The following is an 18,125-nucleotide window of genomic DNA, read 5'->3' on the forward strand; positions in this document are numbered from 1 at the left end:
TTAGTTTTTAGTTTTTAGTTTTTAGTTTTTAGTTTTTAGTTTTTAGTTTTTAGTTTTTAGTTTTTAGTTTTTAGTTTTTAGTTTTTAGTTTTTAGTTTTTAGTTTTTAGTTTTTAGTTTTTAGTTTTTAGTTTATGGTGCGTTCGTTTGACCCGTAACGGTCCAGAATCAGAATGCAACTCGAATGATTGGGACTTTTTGAGGCAGATTTCAGTTGAATAAGTTAGCGAATTCGCTCGATTGGGCAAGCTTTATGGCATAGTTGTGTATTTCAGTTTTTTTTTCTGTGAAATAATAAAAATAATTGAGCAGTAAAATTTTAAACTTTTGAGAAAATCGATTAAAAAGTTATTCGGGTTTATCCCTTTCTCTAAACATATTGCCTACGTGTATTCTTCATCAATCAGGTTCAGTAAATGATGCACTTTTGCGTTACATTAATTGTGCACGCGGGTAAGTCCGTCCCATGTAAACCATCGTACCAATCTAAATTGCTCACTTTGAATCACTGTGACACTTTACTGTAAGGAAAGATAATGGATTTCGGATTCAAGAAAAAGTTTGGTCTGATTTTACAGGTTTTAATTTTTATTTATAAAGCTACTTACAAGCTAAGACCTTTAAAACAAATATCTGTCTTAATAATTTTATAAAATTTATCTTTAAACGTATGTTAACAAGCAGTTTCTACACTCTCTTATTCGCATATTAAATAGTTTTTTCTTGGTACTGCAGATGTTTTGTTTAGCCCAAGGCAATATTTTTCAAGGCATCTTTGACAGAAAACGATGCATCAAGGCTTCGTTAATAATTAAAATAAAGTGATTAAATTGAATTGAAATTTATCAAAAAAAAGCTGATAAACACAAAAAGATATTATTTTGCGATTATGGGCAATTTAAGTTTAACTTTACTTTCTGTATCAACCCGAACAAATAAATGTTATCAGTGGGAATGAGAATCAGATTAGCGTACAACTATATTACTCAGGTAACCGCTTCCTCGTTCAGCTCCATTTCCAATTAGATAATCAATCACATCAGAGTGGTCAGCAGCTTCTGCTACGTTTAGAGGTGTGTCCTCTAAGAGCAAAGTTTTGGCATTAATGCAACCTCCTTTTTCGTGTAGCAACTTAACTATTGGCAAGTCACCTTTTGCTGCGGCGGTGAACATTGGAGTGACTGCTTCATTTACAATTATTTTGTTGACATTTTTATCAAATGACATTTTTTTAGATGTGCAATAGAAATCAGTTCTACTGTTTGGATTGGCTCCATTTTCAAGTAGAAACTTTGTTATTTGATAATTACGATGATAAGCAGCAAAATGCAAAGGGGATCCGTATTCATCGTCCCAACTATTTATTACGGTTTTGCGCAAATTCAAATCAAGGCTTTCAAGTGCAATGCGAATTCCATCTAGATTGTCATTTTCAATAGCAGCCATTATGTTGCGCCATTTCGTGCACAAATCTGTCATGAACTGTATGAATTTTGATAGAATCGAGGATATTTTTATGTGCAAGTCTGGATTTAAAAACTCCTCTTTCAATTTCGCTTTTAAAAGATCTTCAATTTCATATACTGACCAAAAATCAAATGCTTCTGAAACAATATGTTTCATTTCGTCCGTAGTTTCTGGCAGGTCAGCCAAATCCAAAACACGTAGAATTTCTTCCTCATTCATTATTTTGTTAAGCAAAAGTCCATCCTTCAAGAGCAGCTTTATTTTGTCTAGAGTAGATTTTCTCATGATTTTATTTAATCTAATAATTTTACCGTCAAAATCTAAACTAATCATCCACGAATCAATTTTCAAAACTATTTCATTGCACTTTTCACAGGTAACAAAAGCTTTCAAGAGTGTCTTTACCCAATTGGTCTTGTCCAAAGTGTATATTTTAAATAGCTTCAACATGCAATGAATTTTTGTAAGTCTTGCCGGTAATTCAGTATCGAATCCAACGCCGTTTTCACACAAAAATCGCATTCGGTCGATCCAAACTCGGTTGAAGGCATCAAATGTTAAACCATCAAAACGAGAAAGTGTGACGGAAGGCATTATTCGGTATCCACGCCAACTGATCATGGGCTGTCTGAGTGAAAAGCCCCTCTCCAAAAACTTTTTCGTCAATGACAGATCGTAACGGAGCAAAAGAAAACTGACGTCGGAAAAATTGTTATTATTGAAAATGTCAACGTCTGTGACATCCAGCAGCATTTCAATCACATTCTGAGGTGTTTCTTCATTGCTGAGTGCATCATATATGGGAAGCTTTGAGTTGTTTGCGTATGGCTGGCCAAGTTCGTTAAGTCCCATCTTGAGGAGGTTTTTAATTGAATCATATTGCTCATTAGTTAGCAAATGAGAACAAAAAGAATGATAAAACTTATCAATCCATGTGACATCGTAGCCAAATTCCCTTACAAGAGATATTACAATTTCATAATGATGATTGCTGGCAGCCAAGTAAAGCGGTGAAAATCCCCAACTATAATTTTCAGAAAAAGCTTTCTTGAGAAAATCCGTCCCTAATTGAGTGGCTAAAATACGCACCAACTTTGAATAACCCATCTTGGCTGAAGAAATCAAAAGTCTATATTTTTCATCGTCTGTTAACAAATTAATTGTTGCATTAAGCATTGCGTCAGAGGGATTAATCAAACAATGTTCCACTACACTAAGTAAATAATCGGAAGAAAATCGTTCGAATGACTGACACCCATCATGCTCTACCAAAAAGATGCTCTTGAGTTTACCTAAAATCAGATCCACTAAATCTGTTGCATTTCCCGCTTGAGTAAAATCACTCAGTGCCTTAGTTTGAATAAATTGACATATTTGTCTCTTATCATTTCCGACTAAATTCTCCAGCAGAGCATTTGCTGCATCGTGCTGATCAGACGAATAATTTTTAAGCCATTTCCAGACAGCTTTTGCGACAAAAAACTCGGCAAATGTTAAATGAGCGAACTGCGGCTTTCCATCCACTATTCGACTGACGAAACCACGTTTTTCCTTCCCAATTTTAACATTTTCGATGTCTTTTTTAATTTTTGAATACTCTTCTTTCGATAGTAATAATTTCAAAGTATTCTCATCAAAAATGGCATACAAAGCAAGTCTTGTATGCGATTCTTTGAACAACTTAAAGAATTCATATTCAGTGCAAATTACTGCGGATGGATCAATATTTTGTTTCTCCTTTAAGTATACATTTTCAAATTTTATTTTGATAAATTTCTTGTAAAGAAAACATAGATTAAGTTTCGTTTTGAACAGGTTTAAGGAGACAGAATTACCAGATTTAATGTAATCTTCTAACACATCTTGAAGACATGTTGCAATCATTTCAATGTGCAAAGGAGTGCTTATAAAGCTTTTTCCATTAAAATAAGTTTGCGTGTACTGTTTCAACATTGCGGTCACAAATTCTTCGAATCGAGTTTGGTTCAATTCAGCGTCTGTGAGATTAGTCTTCCAAAACATTTCCAAAAAATTACGAATATCGTTTTCTGTGAATGGAACAAAAGAGTGCGCAAAAACGTTTAAACTATTTTCCAGTGTAACTTTTGCACTGTTGTCACGAGTAGTAACTATTAGTTTCATTACGTGCTCTTTGACAGTGTTTAAAAATTCCAAAACCGATTTGACATAATTGGGAGCAATCTCATCAAACCCATCAACTAAGAGAATCACATTTTTTTTATTTAAGAATCTTTCAAACAAGATTTGTTCAAATTTTATCATCTCACTGTTTGAATTTGCATTCGCTTTTTGCATCACATAAAGTAAGAAACTTTTTACTTCTTCAAAATCTACTTTTTTGTTTTCCATGCTCTTAAATTTTGAAGTGTAATCATTCAAATTGATTCGAATTACCATCGAAAGACTGGAAATCTCATTTTGTTGCTCAAGTTGGGTCATCAAGGTGGATTTACCCATTCCAGGCTCATCAGCTATGATCACCACTGGTTCGGAAAATGATTTAAAATTCACCAAAGGAAACTCTTCATCATCGTACTGCAAAAGTTCACGCAGTTTGGCAACACTGTTTAAAGAACATTGCCATAAAAAGTGATCTTTGTGCTGCTTGAACCAGTGAACATTGCGTAATGGATGTCGAGAGCAAATCTCATGAAAGTGCTCTTTTGTTTCTGAGATGATCACTAAGTCTTTGAGGTTTTCTTGAATATTTTTTGTGTCATCAATTATTTCAAATTTGTCTTTGTCATGATTTTTTGTCATTTTTCTCAACCGTTTGAACCGACGGGCAATATAATAAGGAACTTGCTCATTATCCATTGGAGCAATTTGTAAAGAATCATTTTCTAGCAAATTGAGCAAAATCGCTCCAGTGATTAATCTGCCTGAGTCATTCGACCCATTCTCATCAGGTTCTCCAATGAGATCGACAAGTTTTATCGGTCTGCCCTGGAATGAAACCATTTTACTATCCATCAAACCACTCCGACAGTTCGTCGTGAGATCCGCAAAATCAATCTTCAAATCTTTAACTTGGTGCAACTCCAGCATCAACCCAGCTTCACTGATCAAAATGATGTATTTTCCACACTCTGCCAGTTTCGTTCCCAGTTGGGATTGTTTCAACTCTGCAACTTCTTTCGAACTGCGCACGATCAAACATTTGAACTCGTTCGGTTCTAAAAACGTCGATAAAATTTCTCCGCTGTCAACTCCATCTAGATCAAAATCCACAATGGCGAGTGATAGTTTAAATTTTTGAATCAAATGTTGGCATATTTTAGCATAGCTCAGTATTGGAACTTTGCTGCTAACGTTGATTATTCGTTTGTCAGCTGGAATTGTATCGAAACCAAGCTCTTGGAATGACTCTGCGCTGAAATCTAAATTAAATCGCTTTGAAGACTTGAAACAAATTTCAGTAAGATTCATCAGCATTGATTGTTCGTTAACTTTTTTCAAAGCATTATCCAGAAAATCGCACTCTTTTGTGAGGAAATAAACTTCTCCCTTTTCTTCCCAATATGTTTGAACCAAAGCGTGATACATTATATATAAAACTGAATTATTGTTGCCAATTTCCTTCACGGTGATTTGCCCCACTTCTTTTTCATTTCCTTGGTTGTAGTAAATTTTATATGATTTGAAAAAATCTTCAACGATCGATTTACAATTTTGCTCATTCACGTCTTTTCCTTCATTTTGAAGAATTTCACTCGTTATTGTGTCTTTGCTTAAAATTTCAATCATTGCTTCGCTTGGCTCAATTTGAAATGCCCTTCCTTCGTCGTTTGTTTTGAGCAGCGGATTTAGTTCTGCTTGTTTTGAAGGAGTGAAATCACACTTTGCATTGGTGAAAACGGCAATTTCAAAGTCGATCTCCTCGAAGCTCCCTTGGAAGAATCCGGCAGTGTTTGAGGGGCTGAACTGTTCTCTTACTTCTAAGTAGTTTTTGAAGTTTTTTACCAAATTTAAGAAGTTCTTTTGGTTTTTCTTTTCAATCGTTGTGTCGTTAACTTGTTTCAATGTAATTTTGTTATTTTTCGGATCATCCCGGTGTTTGGCCTGAACAAGAACAACTTGTATTCTTCTTCCGCCGTTTATGTCTCTCCGTATGACCAAATCATCAAACTGTCCCATCTCGTCAAGGTTCGATCCCAGATAGAAGGGAGTTCCAGAATCAATCAGCCGATGGAGCATTAGGGCTAATAGCTTACTCTCATAGTGGTGTCCAGCAATGGCAGACGTGCCTGGTCGTCGCGAGTAGGTGAAATCACTCGATGGCTGATCCTTTTGATGAGCAAGCTTTGGCCTTTTGCTGCTACAGTGCGCCTCCTCAGCATCCGTGTCAACCTTTCGCTGAGACATTTTGGCTGTTTTTTCAGGGTGGTTTTATGAGGGACTCTGGGAGAATGTCTGTAAATCAACAAAGAATCAGTTGATGGCAACGAATAATATTCAGAATAAACTTACTGAATTTTAAGCAGGAAATGAAACAATATTAGTTGTTTTTGTTGCCAACCAAATCCTTTGGTGAATCAGGCGATGATGTTTGATGAGCCTAAAAAAGGAAATCAAAAGTTAATAGAAAGCCACAATGTTCACAATTTGGCAATTTGATGATGGTTGCAAGCAAACCCCTTGTGTTGAAATATCAAAATTTTTGTTATTGTCTGCTCTACAATTTTGTGGAACATTATTACACTATAAAAAAGTAACCTTGCAAAGCTACAAAATGTTGAATTGTATTCTAAATTAAAAAGGACTCTTCTGCGTTAATGCAGATCCCAAAAGTATATTAAATTTCCCATAAAATTACATGCCCCAATAGTTTGTACTCCATTAAAACGGGCTTCCAATCATTTTATTTAGAATCATTCTTTCGAATAATTTGCTAATAGATGAAAACATACTAATGGGTTGTTAGCTTGAAGCATGAGCGGTTTCAAAATCGGAATTACTTTGGCATTTTTCCAACTACTGGGAAAATATGCCAAAGCAAAACATTTGTTGAACACTTTGACCAATCTACTCAAAGTGGCTCCTGGTAGAGGACTTCTGGCAACATTGCCCACGAGTGGTTGATTGTTTTGTGGTGCGCCGGGATTTTCGTGATTTTGTCGTGTTTTCGGAAGTTTTTGGTGTTGATTGTGTGCTCGAAAGATGGATGTTTAATAGAAGTTGCCCGGGAAGGTGAAGGTTTTCCAACAACAAGGGTTTTCCCGCTTGTTCTTGGAATAAAATATTTCGGCGGTTCGGTGTTTTCTTTTTCATTCATCCATCGAAGTGAGGTCGGCGCGTTGCAACCGTGCATCATTTGTGCAAGTGTCAAACGGAGGCTTCACTTTCCTGCAGGGCTGAGGAGTGGCGTCCGCTGTCCAGTGACGTTTGTTCGTTTTGAGTGAGGGAGAGAGAGCATCGTCAGTGTTTGGGGTCATCGCGGTTTGTTGGTAAACAGATGACATGCTGGCGTTGTGCTCTGGTGGTGGGTGGTGTTGACTACCGAGTCTGGGTGTTGGGTGGGAGGCTCATTGGTTTAGTGATGTTGGTTTGCGAGTGATCGGTGTCGGTTGTGTTTAAAAGATGGAAGGCGGATTTATTCATCCATGAAAGCGGAAAATATCTGCGAGTGGAGGATTATCTACTATCATCTGGTGAGTTCGTTCCATGTTGCGTGTTTACTTGATTTTTTTAAGTATGTGTGGGAAAAGTGATAGATAGTGAATCCTATTTTTTAATATTCTTGGTATTTTTTTGTTTGTTGTTTTTTTTTGCTCTGCCTTTAAAGATTGTCCACGTTGTGTTCGGGCCGTAGCAAACCATTGAGGTTTGAAGTCGCATCGTAAAATTTTTTCTGCACTTTGGTAATTACCTTAAATCAATTCGATTTCATTTTTGAATAATCAAGTTTAAGTGAGTTCATTGATCATTAGTGTAGTGCCTATGAGGACGCGCAGTCCTGTTGTTTCGTGTTATTTTCGTCTCTTTTGTCTCGCTGTTTGTCTGCATGGGGTGATTGGTCTTCTTCTTCTTCTTTTCATTTTTTTAGTTCGCGCGTTCGTTGGCCGATGAGTTATTTTTTTGTTCTCTTTATATAGTTTTCGATAGAAACGATGCGAATTCTTTTTTTTTAGACAAGCAAGTTGTATTGCTGGATTAAGTCCTTTCTATATCATCGATGATCGGAAGGCACGCCGACGAATATGTTTTAAGGCTTATGATATAAAATTATTTTAATGAGTTCGTTTTGCGATGCCTGTCCGTCGGGTCGCATGTTTTTTCGCGTCGTTCGTCGTCGGTGAGTTTTTCGGGTGATTGCGTGCGTTTGTGTGTGAAGGTGCGGCTGGCTCTGGTTGTCACAATGACAGTTGAGCCAGTCGGTATAGCTCGTAAAGCACGGTGAAAAATATTGTTTCAATGCGTTCAAGTCCTTCAGATATCATCATAACTCACCAATAATTAATTGGTCGCTCATCTTATAATAATTTAAAAGTATAAATAGTCTCAGGTCAACTCTACGTAAATATATTACGCTGAGTATAATATTTCACCTTATAATTACACATAATTTTGATTCTATCTTTCCACAGCCGGCTGTCTAAGATTGAATCATTTATGCTAAACTCAACACCAAATAACCGGGAATGGTCTCATCCGCATCTACCGTTTGTTTGCCTTGAGAATACATAATACATCACCCTATTACTCAACGAAATTCATTGATTATTGGGCCACATCATCATCCTCTATGATGAATCCTGGCCATTACCTTTTCCCACTAACAAAATCCCAAGTAGAAGTAGTTTTCCGGCACACGCGGGGGTGTGGATATCGTATAGAACCCACCCTTGGTAGCAGCCTGTGCTAACTAACATTCCCGTCCCGTTCCCTCGAGATCTACAAACTGACATGGCGGGCGCCGTTGGTGGCCAATGACTGTTGCCTATTCGCACACATTCGTGTTTCAGCGACCTTGGTGTTTTATCTTTTCGGCGCATTCATGCATGCTGTTGATAAGGGAAACACCACTAGATCGTTGAAGCGTATGATTGGTTGTGCTGATAGCATATAACGGTCCTGTTCAGCAACGGAGAAGGACAACCATGGGTGGTCTCTCATGCTCATGCTCATACTCATGCTCTACTCAAAGTGGCTCCTGGTATTTTTTTTTTTTTTTCAAATTAAAATGTAAAAAAATACCATCCTTGCCAGGGGCTTTCTTATTTTTAATTCTATTGATTATATTTCGTTTAGATCCGTATTAAAAACGTCATCTGATGAAAATTCTTGTTCAACAATATTCTGAAATTCTATTGAAATGATGAGCACTCTCAAACTGCTGAGCAAGTTTTTGGGCTTTCTCCCCATTAGTTAATAGAATATTATCACCATCGTTTAAAGAAAGGATTAGTTAATGAGGTTTCTTAAAAAACCTTTGAAAGTTTTTAAAAAGGTTTGGAATAACCCAAGTACCACTCATAACTTGTCGACTGTTGAATACAAGTTAGACAGTTGGTTTTGTTCAACATACGAAAAAAAATTCTCAACACTAGTTAAATATCATTTTGTTTCACTACTTGAATAACTGGCTTGTATAACTAATTAGTTTTGTGCAACACAAGTGTTCAAACACAGTCAACTTCACCCTTGTCCAACATCCTCACATGTTTGAGAGTTTAACCCTCTACAACCTAACCCCGCCTTTAGACGGGCTTCGATCTAAAAAATCGCCAAAAATCAATTTTCCAACCGATTTTTGATATTTAAAAAGCATTGGAAAGAAGAACTCTTAAAATTTTAGAAAATTTCAGGGTTGGAAGTTTAACTTGTTTTATGTGACTTTGCCAATGTTTTTAAAAATGTCATTTTTTTAGGAGTCAACTTTGGCTGTGTTTTTTACTAACATTTCCTATATTTTCAGTAAAAAGAAGTATGCAGTAATTTTTGTAGTGTGCCAGACTATGCCTCTACGCATTTTTTTGCAATTTAAATGATGATGGTGCGATTCTATGGCAGAAAATGTGAAAAACATGCAAAAAATTGAAAAAGTGACTGTAAAAACATGAAAAAATTAGATAGGCGAAATGTAATTATAGTAGATGGTAGAGTAGACCAAATACTACCAAAAACAAACATAAACTAAACAAGATAAATGCAAATTAAAATACTAAAAATGAAACAAGAAAAACATAAAACAAGAGAAGTAAAGTTTTTCGTAGAACAAAAGTTGCTCAAAATGACCTCCTGAACACGGGAAAAATAAATATTTTCGAAAAAAAAATTTGGGCAGTAGAGGGTTAAGGACTTGCTCCTAACTCCATTCAATTTGCGGTCTTTCACTATTTAAACAAGATATTTTGGAACACTTTCGATGGTTACTCTTGATTCTTAACTATAATTTTTCTCTTCAACCAAAAACTTACGCAACTTCAATGTCAAACAACTTTAAATGTACTTACCTTTTAAAATACAATTTTGACTCTTCTGGAGATATGGCGTTGGGCCTCTAATTCGTAACCTCTGAACTCGTTTGTTGTTGTTTACATGAAGCGTCGAATGTCCTTTTTTTTGCCTGAAATAAAGTACAGAATTAAAAAAAAAATAGTATCAACACTGTCGTGAGCTTGTACTGTAATCTGGGGTGAATTTGTAAGATTTGAACATTGTTGGAAATAGGATATTTATTTTGAATTTTCTGTGGCTAATGATCACAAACCAAACGTTTGAAATTAGTAAATTTCTACAGTTTGTTCGATTTGTAAAATAGTTTATTTTTTAATTTAAAACAACGTTGCCCTGCAAATATACTCAAAATGTTGCTTCATAACTTTTTTAAACACAAGTGGCAAAACCAGCCCAAATTGTTGATATGCCAACATTAGGTCCTGGAATCAAATGCTGTTCTCAAAGTTATTTTTAAATGAACTTCATCATTTAAAATTGACTTGATAGTTAAAATTCTCGGAATCGGCTCAATCTTTAAACAAAAATCACACCAAGAAGAAATTATCAAATCGCGTTGATACGCGTGGCAACGCGTTTAACCTCGTCTAGCGCAACAATGAGTCATCCAAAAAAGATGAATAAAAATTCAACTTTAGTAGCACTTACTGGTATTTTCCAAGGAGCAAATCACAAAGTATTGGTTTTTGATTGGAGATTTATCAACAGCTCGCTCAAATTGATAGATTTTCCACACACTGAATTAAATTATCTAGACTTCTAGAGCCAAACCCTGCAATCTTTCGTGACAAACCCTTCGACATGTGGAACGAGACTAACTTCGTGCGCCGATTGTCCCGGCACTTACTTAGTCACACTGGCTAAACTCTCACGAGCGAACCGGCAGAATGAGAGACTTGACTCATTCGCGCTCGCTCTCCTTAACTTTTGGTTTTATGCTCGCAAATTTGCTAATGACGTCATGATTCTAAATCTGGACACTTTTGATAGTAGCATATCTTTTTAATGTTGACTTGTTGTGCTTCGAATCCCGGACACTCGTTTTAGCTTATAAATCGCACAAATTTGGACTAAAATTCTTCAGGTCTCAAACGAGCTCAAAGTGTTGCTGTGCCTTTCCCGTTGCTTTTAAAATGTTTCAGTGAAATGTTTCACCAGATTTTTGTTTTTTTGGTAAATACTCATATTTTATTGAATTGTTTTGGCAATGACTACAGCCTCCAAATCAGTTTGAAATAAAAGTTGTTGGAAAATTCATCAAAAAAACACAGTTTTTACCATTTTTATGCAAACTCTTATCCAAATAATTAATAAAACAAGAGAATTCGAAGCATGATGTTTTATTGGTGTCGATAAAAAAAGAAAGAAAAACTCGCCCTGATTGTTTTAAATGTTTTTAATTTGATCGTTCTGCTCAAAATGTTGACAAATCATAAATAAAAATAACTCCTCGACGTTAACGTGATTTGTCCAACCTTTGACTTTGGTCCTCTTGCATGGTTTTGCGAGAAATGCGCAAAAAAATATACAGGCGGTTTGACAGTTTGTTCCATCCATCGAGAAACAGGATTAGGATGCATAAATAAGCTTTTATTGGAGACTCGATGATGCGCGTGTTTCTCTTTCAAAAATGATTAAAAAAACTCCAACATGGCAAACCAGAGAAAATAAAACTTCAAAATTTGAATAAATGTAAATTTTGCAATCAAATGAAAACCAGTTTGAATTTGTTTTTCCTTCATTTACAACCATTTTGAAGCAATTTCAGGATTTTTGAAAATTATTCAGAATATCCACTAAGTTTCCACGTGGAGGCGTAGTCTGGGACACTACAAAAATTACTACATACTTATTTTTCCATAAAATATAGAAAATGTTGGTGGAAAACGCAGCCAAAGTTGACCTCAGAAAAAATGACATTTCCAAAAACATTGTCAAAGTCACACAACACAAGTCATGCTTCCAACCCTAAAATTTTCTAAAATTTTAAGAGTTCTCCTTTCCCCGCCTCTAGGCGGGCTTCGGTCTAAAAAATCGCCAAAATCTAATCTAATCTAATCTAATCAGACCCTAGCGCAGCCAATCTTTCGAAGGGATCCTGGAGAGTGCCTTAGGTTAGATGACGCCTAGCACTCTTCTTGTCATTTATTAACATTTGTAGTTCGCCATTGCAATAGAATGCATTGAAACATCACAAGCGTTAAAGCGGCCAGGCCTACTGCGTAAAGCCGTATCGCAGAGATGACTCGTAATTGGGTTGAGTTTGAGCACTGAGTGTTCGAACAACAACACAATTCTGAATCGACAGGGGAGGAAGAAGCGTGGGACACACCACCATACGCTCCGAGATTTGGTTGTATTCGTTGGGAGCACCATGCTAAGAAGGTTTGGTACTCCGGGACCCTCTGGGATGGGACATTGTATTTCCACGAATGCCCTGGACACTTTTTGCCGTGGTTATAGCGCCACAACTCGCTCTCTGTAACAGTATTCCTAATTCCAGTCCACGCTCACCAAGTCGTCATGGCCTAGTGGTTAGCATTTTTGCTTACCAATCCAAAGGACGGAGGATCGAACCCCGCCTCGAGCGACTTTGATTTTTCGTTCATATTCATGAATTTCAAATTTATGTTTTCTTAAACTTTCTCGTTGGGAGCAGATGGGCATCGAACCCAGAACCATTCGCTTACAAAGCGAACACCGTAACCAGTCAGCCACGGCCGCTCTCACGGGCTTCGGTCTAAAAAATCGCCAAAAAACCATTATTAAACCAATTTTAAAAAGTATACGATAGAAGAACTCTTAAAATTTAAGAAAATGCTAGGGTTGGAAGTTTGACTTTGCCAATGTTTTTAAAAATGACATTTTTTTAGGGGTCAACTTTGGCTGCGTTTTTCATCAACATTTGCTATATGTTTTGTAAAAGTAAGTATGCAGTAACTTTTGTAATGTCCCAAACTATGCCTCTTCGATTTTTTTCTACAATTCAAATAACAATTGTATCGTTCTTTAGCAGAAAACGTGAAAAACATGAAAACAACAAAAAAGCAAAAGATGATAGAAGGTGGAAGAATTAGCCAAATACTATCAAAAACAAACGTAAACAAAACATGACAAATGCAAATAAAAATACAAAAACTAACTTGATCCACCTATGTGGTTGATGCCTTCCTCACTCTTTACCAACAATTAGTGATATGATGGGTTTGGACACAAATATCATCAATTTTTTTTTTTCGATTCGGATAAAAAAATAACCAATATCACTTAATTTGTATGTATTGGTTTCTTTGGAAAGGTCTTTTGATTGCCTAACCAACGATGTATAGCATATTGGGATTTGAGTTTTTTTTGTTCACTTTTCAAACATATGGATATTTGTGAAAACACATTTTTATACATAACTTTTCAACTATTTATCGAAACTTCAAACAATTCAATAACGATGTATGGGACCCTAAACCAAGTCGATTGCGACCAGTGCCGAGAAAACTCAGTGCGAGTTTCAGTCACATACATGCATACTAGGGTGCCCAGAAAAAATGGCCCCCTGCTCCAAAAGCGGAAAAAGGTTTTTGGGGTTTTAAAGCATCTGTGTAAATTGTGAGCGAAATTGGTTGAGATGAACTCATTGATACCAGATCCGCTAATAACTTTTCAGGATCGAATTTTACAGCTTTGGTATGTTCTACAAAGTTGTAGAGCTTTAAATTTTCAATAAAAATCTCACTCATATTGTACGATTGAAAATATTCTTTTGGTGAAAATTGCGATTTTTATTTCTTTTGGAAATCATATCATTTATAATGGGGGTGGGTCTCGTGGCGCAGGGGTAGCGGCTTCGGCTGCCGATCCCGATGATGCTATGAGACGCGGGTTCGATTCCCGCCTTATCCACTGAGCTTCTATCGGATGGTGAAGTAAAACGTCGGTCCCGGTTTCTCCTGTCTCGTCAGAGGCGCTGGAGCAGAAATCCCACGTTAGAGGAAGGCCATGCCCCGGGGGGCGTAGTGCCAATAGTTTCGTTTTTTATCATTTATAATACAATGCTTTCATCATAAGACTTTCTTTTGTGCTGACGTTATAAATAAACAAAGTCGATGTTATTAATTGAAAAAAGTTCTACCATTGTTTCATTCTTTAGTAAGAAAAGCTCTATCTCACCCCAGGTGGGATTAAATCGGGTTTTTATTTTTGGTAAAACTTAGATTTTTTGAAAACCAATAATGATTGCAAGAAAGTAGTACTGCACCTAATAACCCCAGAGGCACAGACTCAGGGGGAAGACGGACTGTTTGACTTTAAAGTCTGATTTGGGACTAAAAAACGACTAAAACCACAAAAAAGATTATTAAAAGTAGAATGATCCGATTGCTGAAGCCAATAAGGATTCCATAAAAGTCAGTTGAACATTCACATTTCGATTTGTTTACCGTACTCGGTCCGATTTCCGACTGGAACTCATTTTCATTGAGAAAAAACTAACCTAATCCACCTATGTGGTTAATGGCTTCCTCACTACTTTCTAAAATTTGAACATAACTCATAACATAACTTAAACAGGGTTGCCAGATTCAGACTCGTTTGGAAGGTCTCTCGATTACCTTTCCCACAAAAGGTAGGGATGGATCTGGGAATTGTTTACAAAAAAATAAGTGCTTTTAAAAGGTATAACTTGAGGCAGGGCTGCCATATCTACAATGTTTTTGACTAGTTGGAAAGGCCTTTCAAATACCTATCCAACGCTTTATAACATGATGATATTTGGTGCGAATTCCTGCCATTTATTCAACTTCCGAAAATATGCGAAAACACATTTTTATACATGGGTCATTCCATCTGAAGCGGAACAGCATTTGAAAATTACCATCTCCGATTCTGCTCAAATTTGGCAGAGGCGATATGCCAACATTAGGTGCTCGATATAATTACGGACTGTTCTCCCAATTATTTTAAAACGAGCTTAATAATTCAAAATTGACTCGCCGGTTACAGTTCTCGAAATCTGCTCAGTGTTTAAACAATAATCACATCAAGAAGAACTAATGGTGGAATGATCAAAGCGAGCAAGAACGCGTTGACACGTGTTGTAACGCGTTTAACCCCGGTTTAGCGTCAACCGAAAAAGATTCAGCTTTAGCAGCACTTACCACTTTTATCCAAGGAGAAGATATCACAATTTTGTTTTGTGTTTACTATTGTTGTTTACACACGCTGGTTCAAATTACAAACAACACCCCGCACTCTTTCGTGACGAACGCGATGACGGCCTGGACGTGACTAATCCGATTAAGCTTCGTGCGCAGTCGGCGCGCCCCAGCTTACTAAACTCTCACGATGCGAATCGGCAGAATGAGAGACTCGACGGTTGGGGGGTTCTCTTTCGCTCTCGCTCTCTTGCACACTTTGCTCGTGCTCGCACCGTCACAAACGGAATTGTCGGAGAGGAGAGAAGAACCAAACTGCGATGTTTAATTTGAAATTTGTTGACAAGCTTAGTTTGTTTATTATCTTTTTCACTCAGATGTTTTCAAACACGCACGAAGCAAAAATCTCCCATTGGCGCCGAATTCCTTCATTTTCTTGACAATCGCGTCCCATTTCCTGCTCCCTTATTTCTAATTGTGGCTTTTTACATGCATTGGAGTTCATCGCGGCCGTCTTAAGACACATCACGAACCCATCGAAGCTTCCTGTCGCCGAAAGTTTGGAAATCTTCAAAGCCAAATCATTCTCGTCTGTTCTCAACAGTGTCCTTTTGCAAAGTTGTGAACAAGCAAATCTTGAGTTTTTCAAATCCCTCTGATTTTTATTTTGATTTGATAAACTTTTGCACTATCTTCAAATGGCTATAATATTAGTGTAATCATTCTGTGAAAATTCTCAACTTGAAGTAAATATTTACTTTCATTTAAACCGGTAAAACAACCAATTTTATCCAGGTTTGACTCAACTTTAATTTCGCCACCAGATGTCGTTTCGAGCCGCCGTGCAAATTATGATTTTACTTTCTCGAACAGGCAACACTTTTCCGTTTCGAACGATGCTGCTCCATCAGGTGGAAGAATTTCCCACACGAAGCCGGAATGTCCAGCTCGAAAATCTGCTAGTTTGTAGTTAAATTTTGAAACTTTTTAGAAAATTAATTAAAAAGTTATTCGGGTTTATCCCTTTTCTAAACATATTGCCTACATGTATTCTTCATCAATCAGGTTCAGTAAATGATGCACGTTTGGGTTACATTAATTTTGCACGTGGGTAAGTCCGTCCCATGTAAACCATCGTACCAATCAGGGGCGCCGACTAGTCCAAAATGTTGGGGGGGCACGGTTGTTTTCCGAAATCGATAGGTAAGAGTGGCGATTAGATGTTAAAGTTTCTTGTATATCACGAATTTTAATAATTTTATTACGAATTTTTTATCATCCGGAATCCATTTTTTTAAAGATAATTTAATAAAACCTGATTAAGAATGTTAATTGTGGGGAATTTTTTATATGTTTGGAAGAAGAATTCCTTCTCATTAGCTCTCACTTATTTTGTGGAAGTAACAGTCAATAATAAAAATAATCGAATATTTAGAAATTCAACAATACAAATATTCTAAAATAAAAACAAAAGTAAAAAGCAAAAAATTAGAACTCCACAAATTCTTAAATACAAATACAAATTTAAAAAAAAAACAAAGTTAGAAAAAAATTAAAGATACACAAAATTCAATATTCAAAAATAAAACAAATTAATAGATTAAAAGAATTTAAGTATTTAAGAATTTAAGAATTTGAGAATTTAAGAATTTAAGAATTTAAGAATATAAAGAATTTAAGAATTTAAGAATTTAAGAATTTAAGAATTTAAGAATTTAAGAATTTAAGAATTTAAGAATTTAAGAATTTAAGAATTTAAGAATTTAAGAATTTAAGAATTTAAGAATTTAAGAATTTAAGAATTTAAGAATTTAAGAATTTAAGAATTTAAGAATTTAAGAATTTAAGAATTTAAGAATTTAAGAATTTAAGAATTTAAGAATTTAAGAATTTAAGAATTTAAGAATTTAAGAATTTAAGAATTTAAGAATTTAAGAATATAAGAATACGACCAAAAACGATTTAAAATGGATTCCCAATACTAAATAATGCTGATTTCCTGTTTTTTTTTTGTATTATTTTCTACTCCCTGATTTTTCAACATAAGGTTTGAGGGTGCAGTTAAAATTTCTATAGTCTTTTTACTTTTTTTAAATCGTTCATTAATTTCAGAAGGCGATACACTTGTGTTTTTAAGATTAAAATGATGAATCGAGTTTTGAATTGTCTCAGATTAGGTTTTAATTTGTCAGTTTCTCAGTAAAGCGGTGCGCTAGTTTTGCAAAATTTACTTTGTTTGAAATAATTGTATTTTTCGGCTCAAATCGTTTCTAAAATTACCCAAAAATTATCGAATTTATCAGCATTTTAGTAAATGTAAAGCAGTCAACAAATGACCATTTTGAAAAGAGTGTCAGTTTATATTGATCTACAATGGCAAATCGCAGAATGTTGCGTTTGAAAACATAATGATTGTTTTCGCAAGAGTTTGATTGTAGATAAAGTGCTATGGAAAAAGTACATTGGTTTTGTTTTTGAAACAACATGCACAGATAGAAATCTTATGAGCAAATCCGTTAAATCTATGTTGACGACATCTCTCAAATCATTTATCGATGCCTCTGTGCTCTTTTATTAAGCTTACTGATTTTCCTAGAGAGCACAGTGGTATAGATAAAATGTTGTCGATTTAGAAAAAATGCATCTAAATCCAGAAAATTGTAAACGATTTTGTTCAAAATATTTCAGCGATTTCGAAAACAACAAATGTTTTTGAACTATTTTACGGATTCGCTTACAAGAATACTATCCGTGTGTACAAACAATGTTCCATTTAAGTTTTAAATATTATTTTCAATTATTTCTGTGATATTTTTATATTTGAAACAATAATATTTTTCTTCCAAAATTTCTTGGGGGGCACAATGTATGGGGTGCCCCCCCAGCCAAATTTTAGGGGGGGCAAAAAGTACCGTGCCCCCCCAGAGTCGGCGCCCCTGGTACCAATCTAAATTGCTCTCTTTTATTCACTGTGACACTATACTGTAAGGAAAGAAGATGGATTTCGGAATCAAGAAAAAGTTTGGTCTGA

General features: G+C 35.8%; 1 protein-coding gene across 2 annotated transcripts; it reads right to left on the reverse strand.

Moving 5' to 3' along the window:
* Nucleotides 1-586: 586 nt before the first annotated feature.
* Nucleotides 587-15,203, reverse strand: LOC119765144. Of its 2 annotated transcripts, none has more exons than XM_038248371.1 (4): nucleotides 15,098-15,203; nucleotides 9,944-10,056; nucleotides 5,958-6,045; nucleotides 587-5,900 (listed from the first exon to the last, which is right to left on the reverse strand). In XM_038248371.1, exon 4 carries the CDS (start codon nucleotides 5,850-5,852, stop codon nucleotides 966-968), a length of 4,887 nt encoding a protein of 1,628 aa, XP_038104299.1. In that variant the 5' UTR covers nucleotides 5,853-5,900; nucleotides 5,958-6,045; nucleotides 9,944-10,056; nucleotides 15,098-15,203; the 3' UTR covers nucleotides 587-965. The 2 variants fall into 2 exon arrangements, with proteins under 2 accessions (XP_038104299.1, XP_038104298.1); XM_038248370.1 differs by lacking the exon at nucleotides 15,098-15,203 and adding an exon at nucleotides 10,596-10,744.
* Between the last annotated feature and the right edge of the window lie 2,922 nt (nucleotides 15,204-18,125).

The sequence above is a fragment of the Culex quinquefasciatus genome, chromosome 1, assembly GCF_015732765.1.
Source record: "Culex quinquefasciatus strain JHB chromosome 1, VPISU_Cqui_1.0_pri_paternal, whole genome shotgun sequence".
Taxonomy (NCBI): Eukaryota; Metazoa; Arthropoda; class Insecta; order Diptera; family Culicidae; genus Culex; species Culex quinquefasciatus.

Coding starts and splice junctions, on each gene's coding strand:
- LOC119765144 (XM_038248371.1), bottom strand. CDS start 5,852: ATGTCTCAGCGAAAGGTTGACACGGATGCTGAGGAGGCGCACTGTAGC.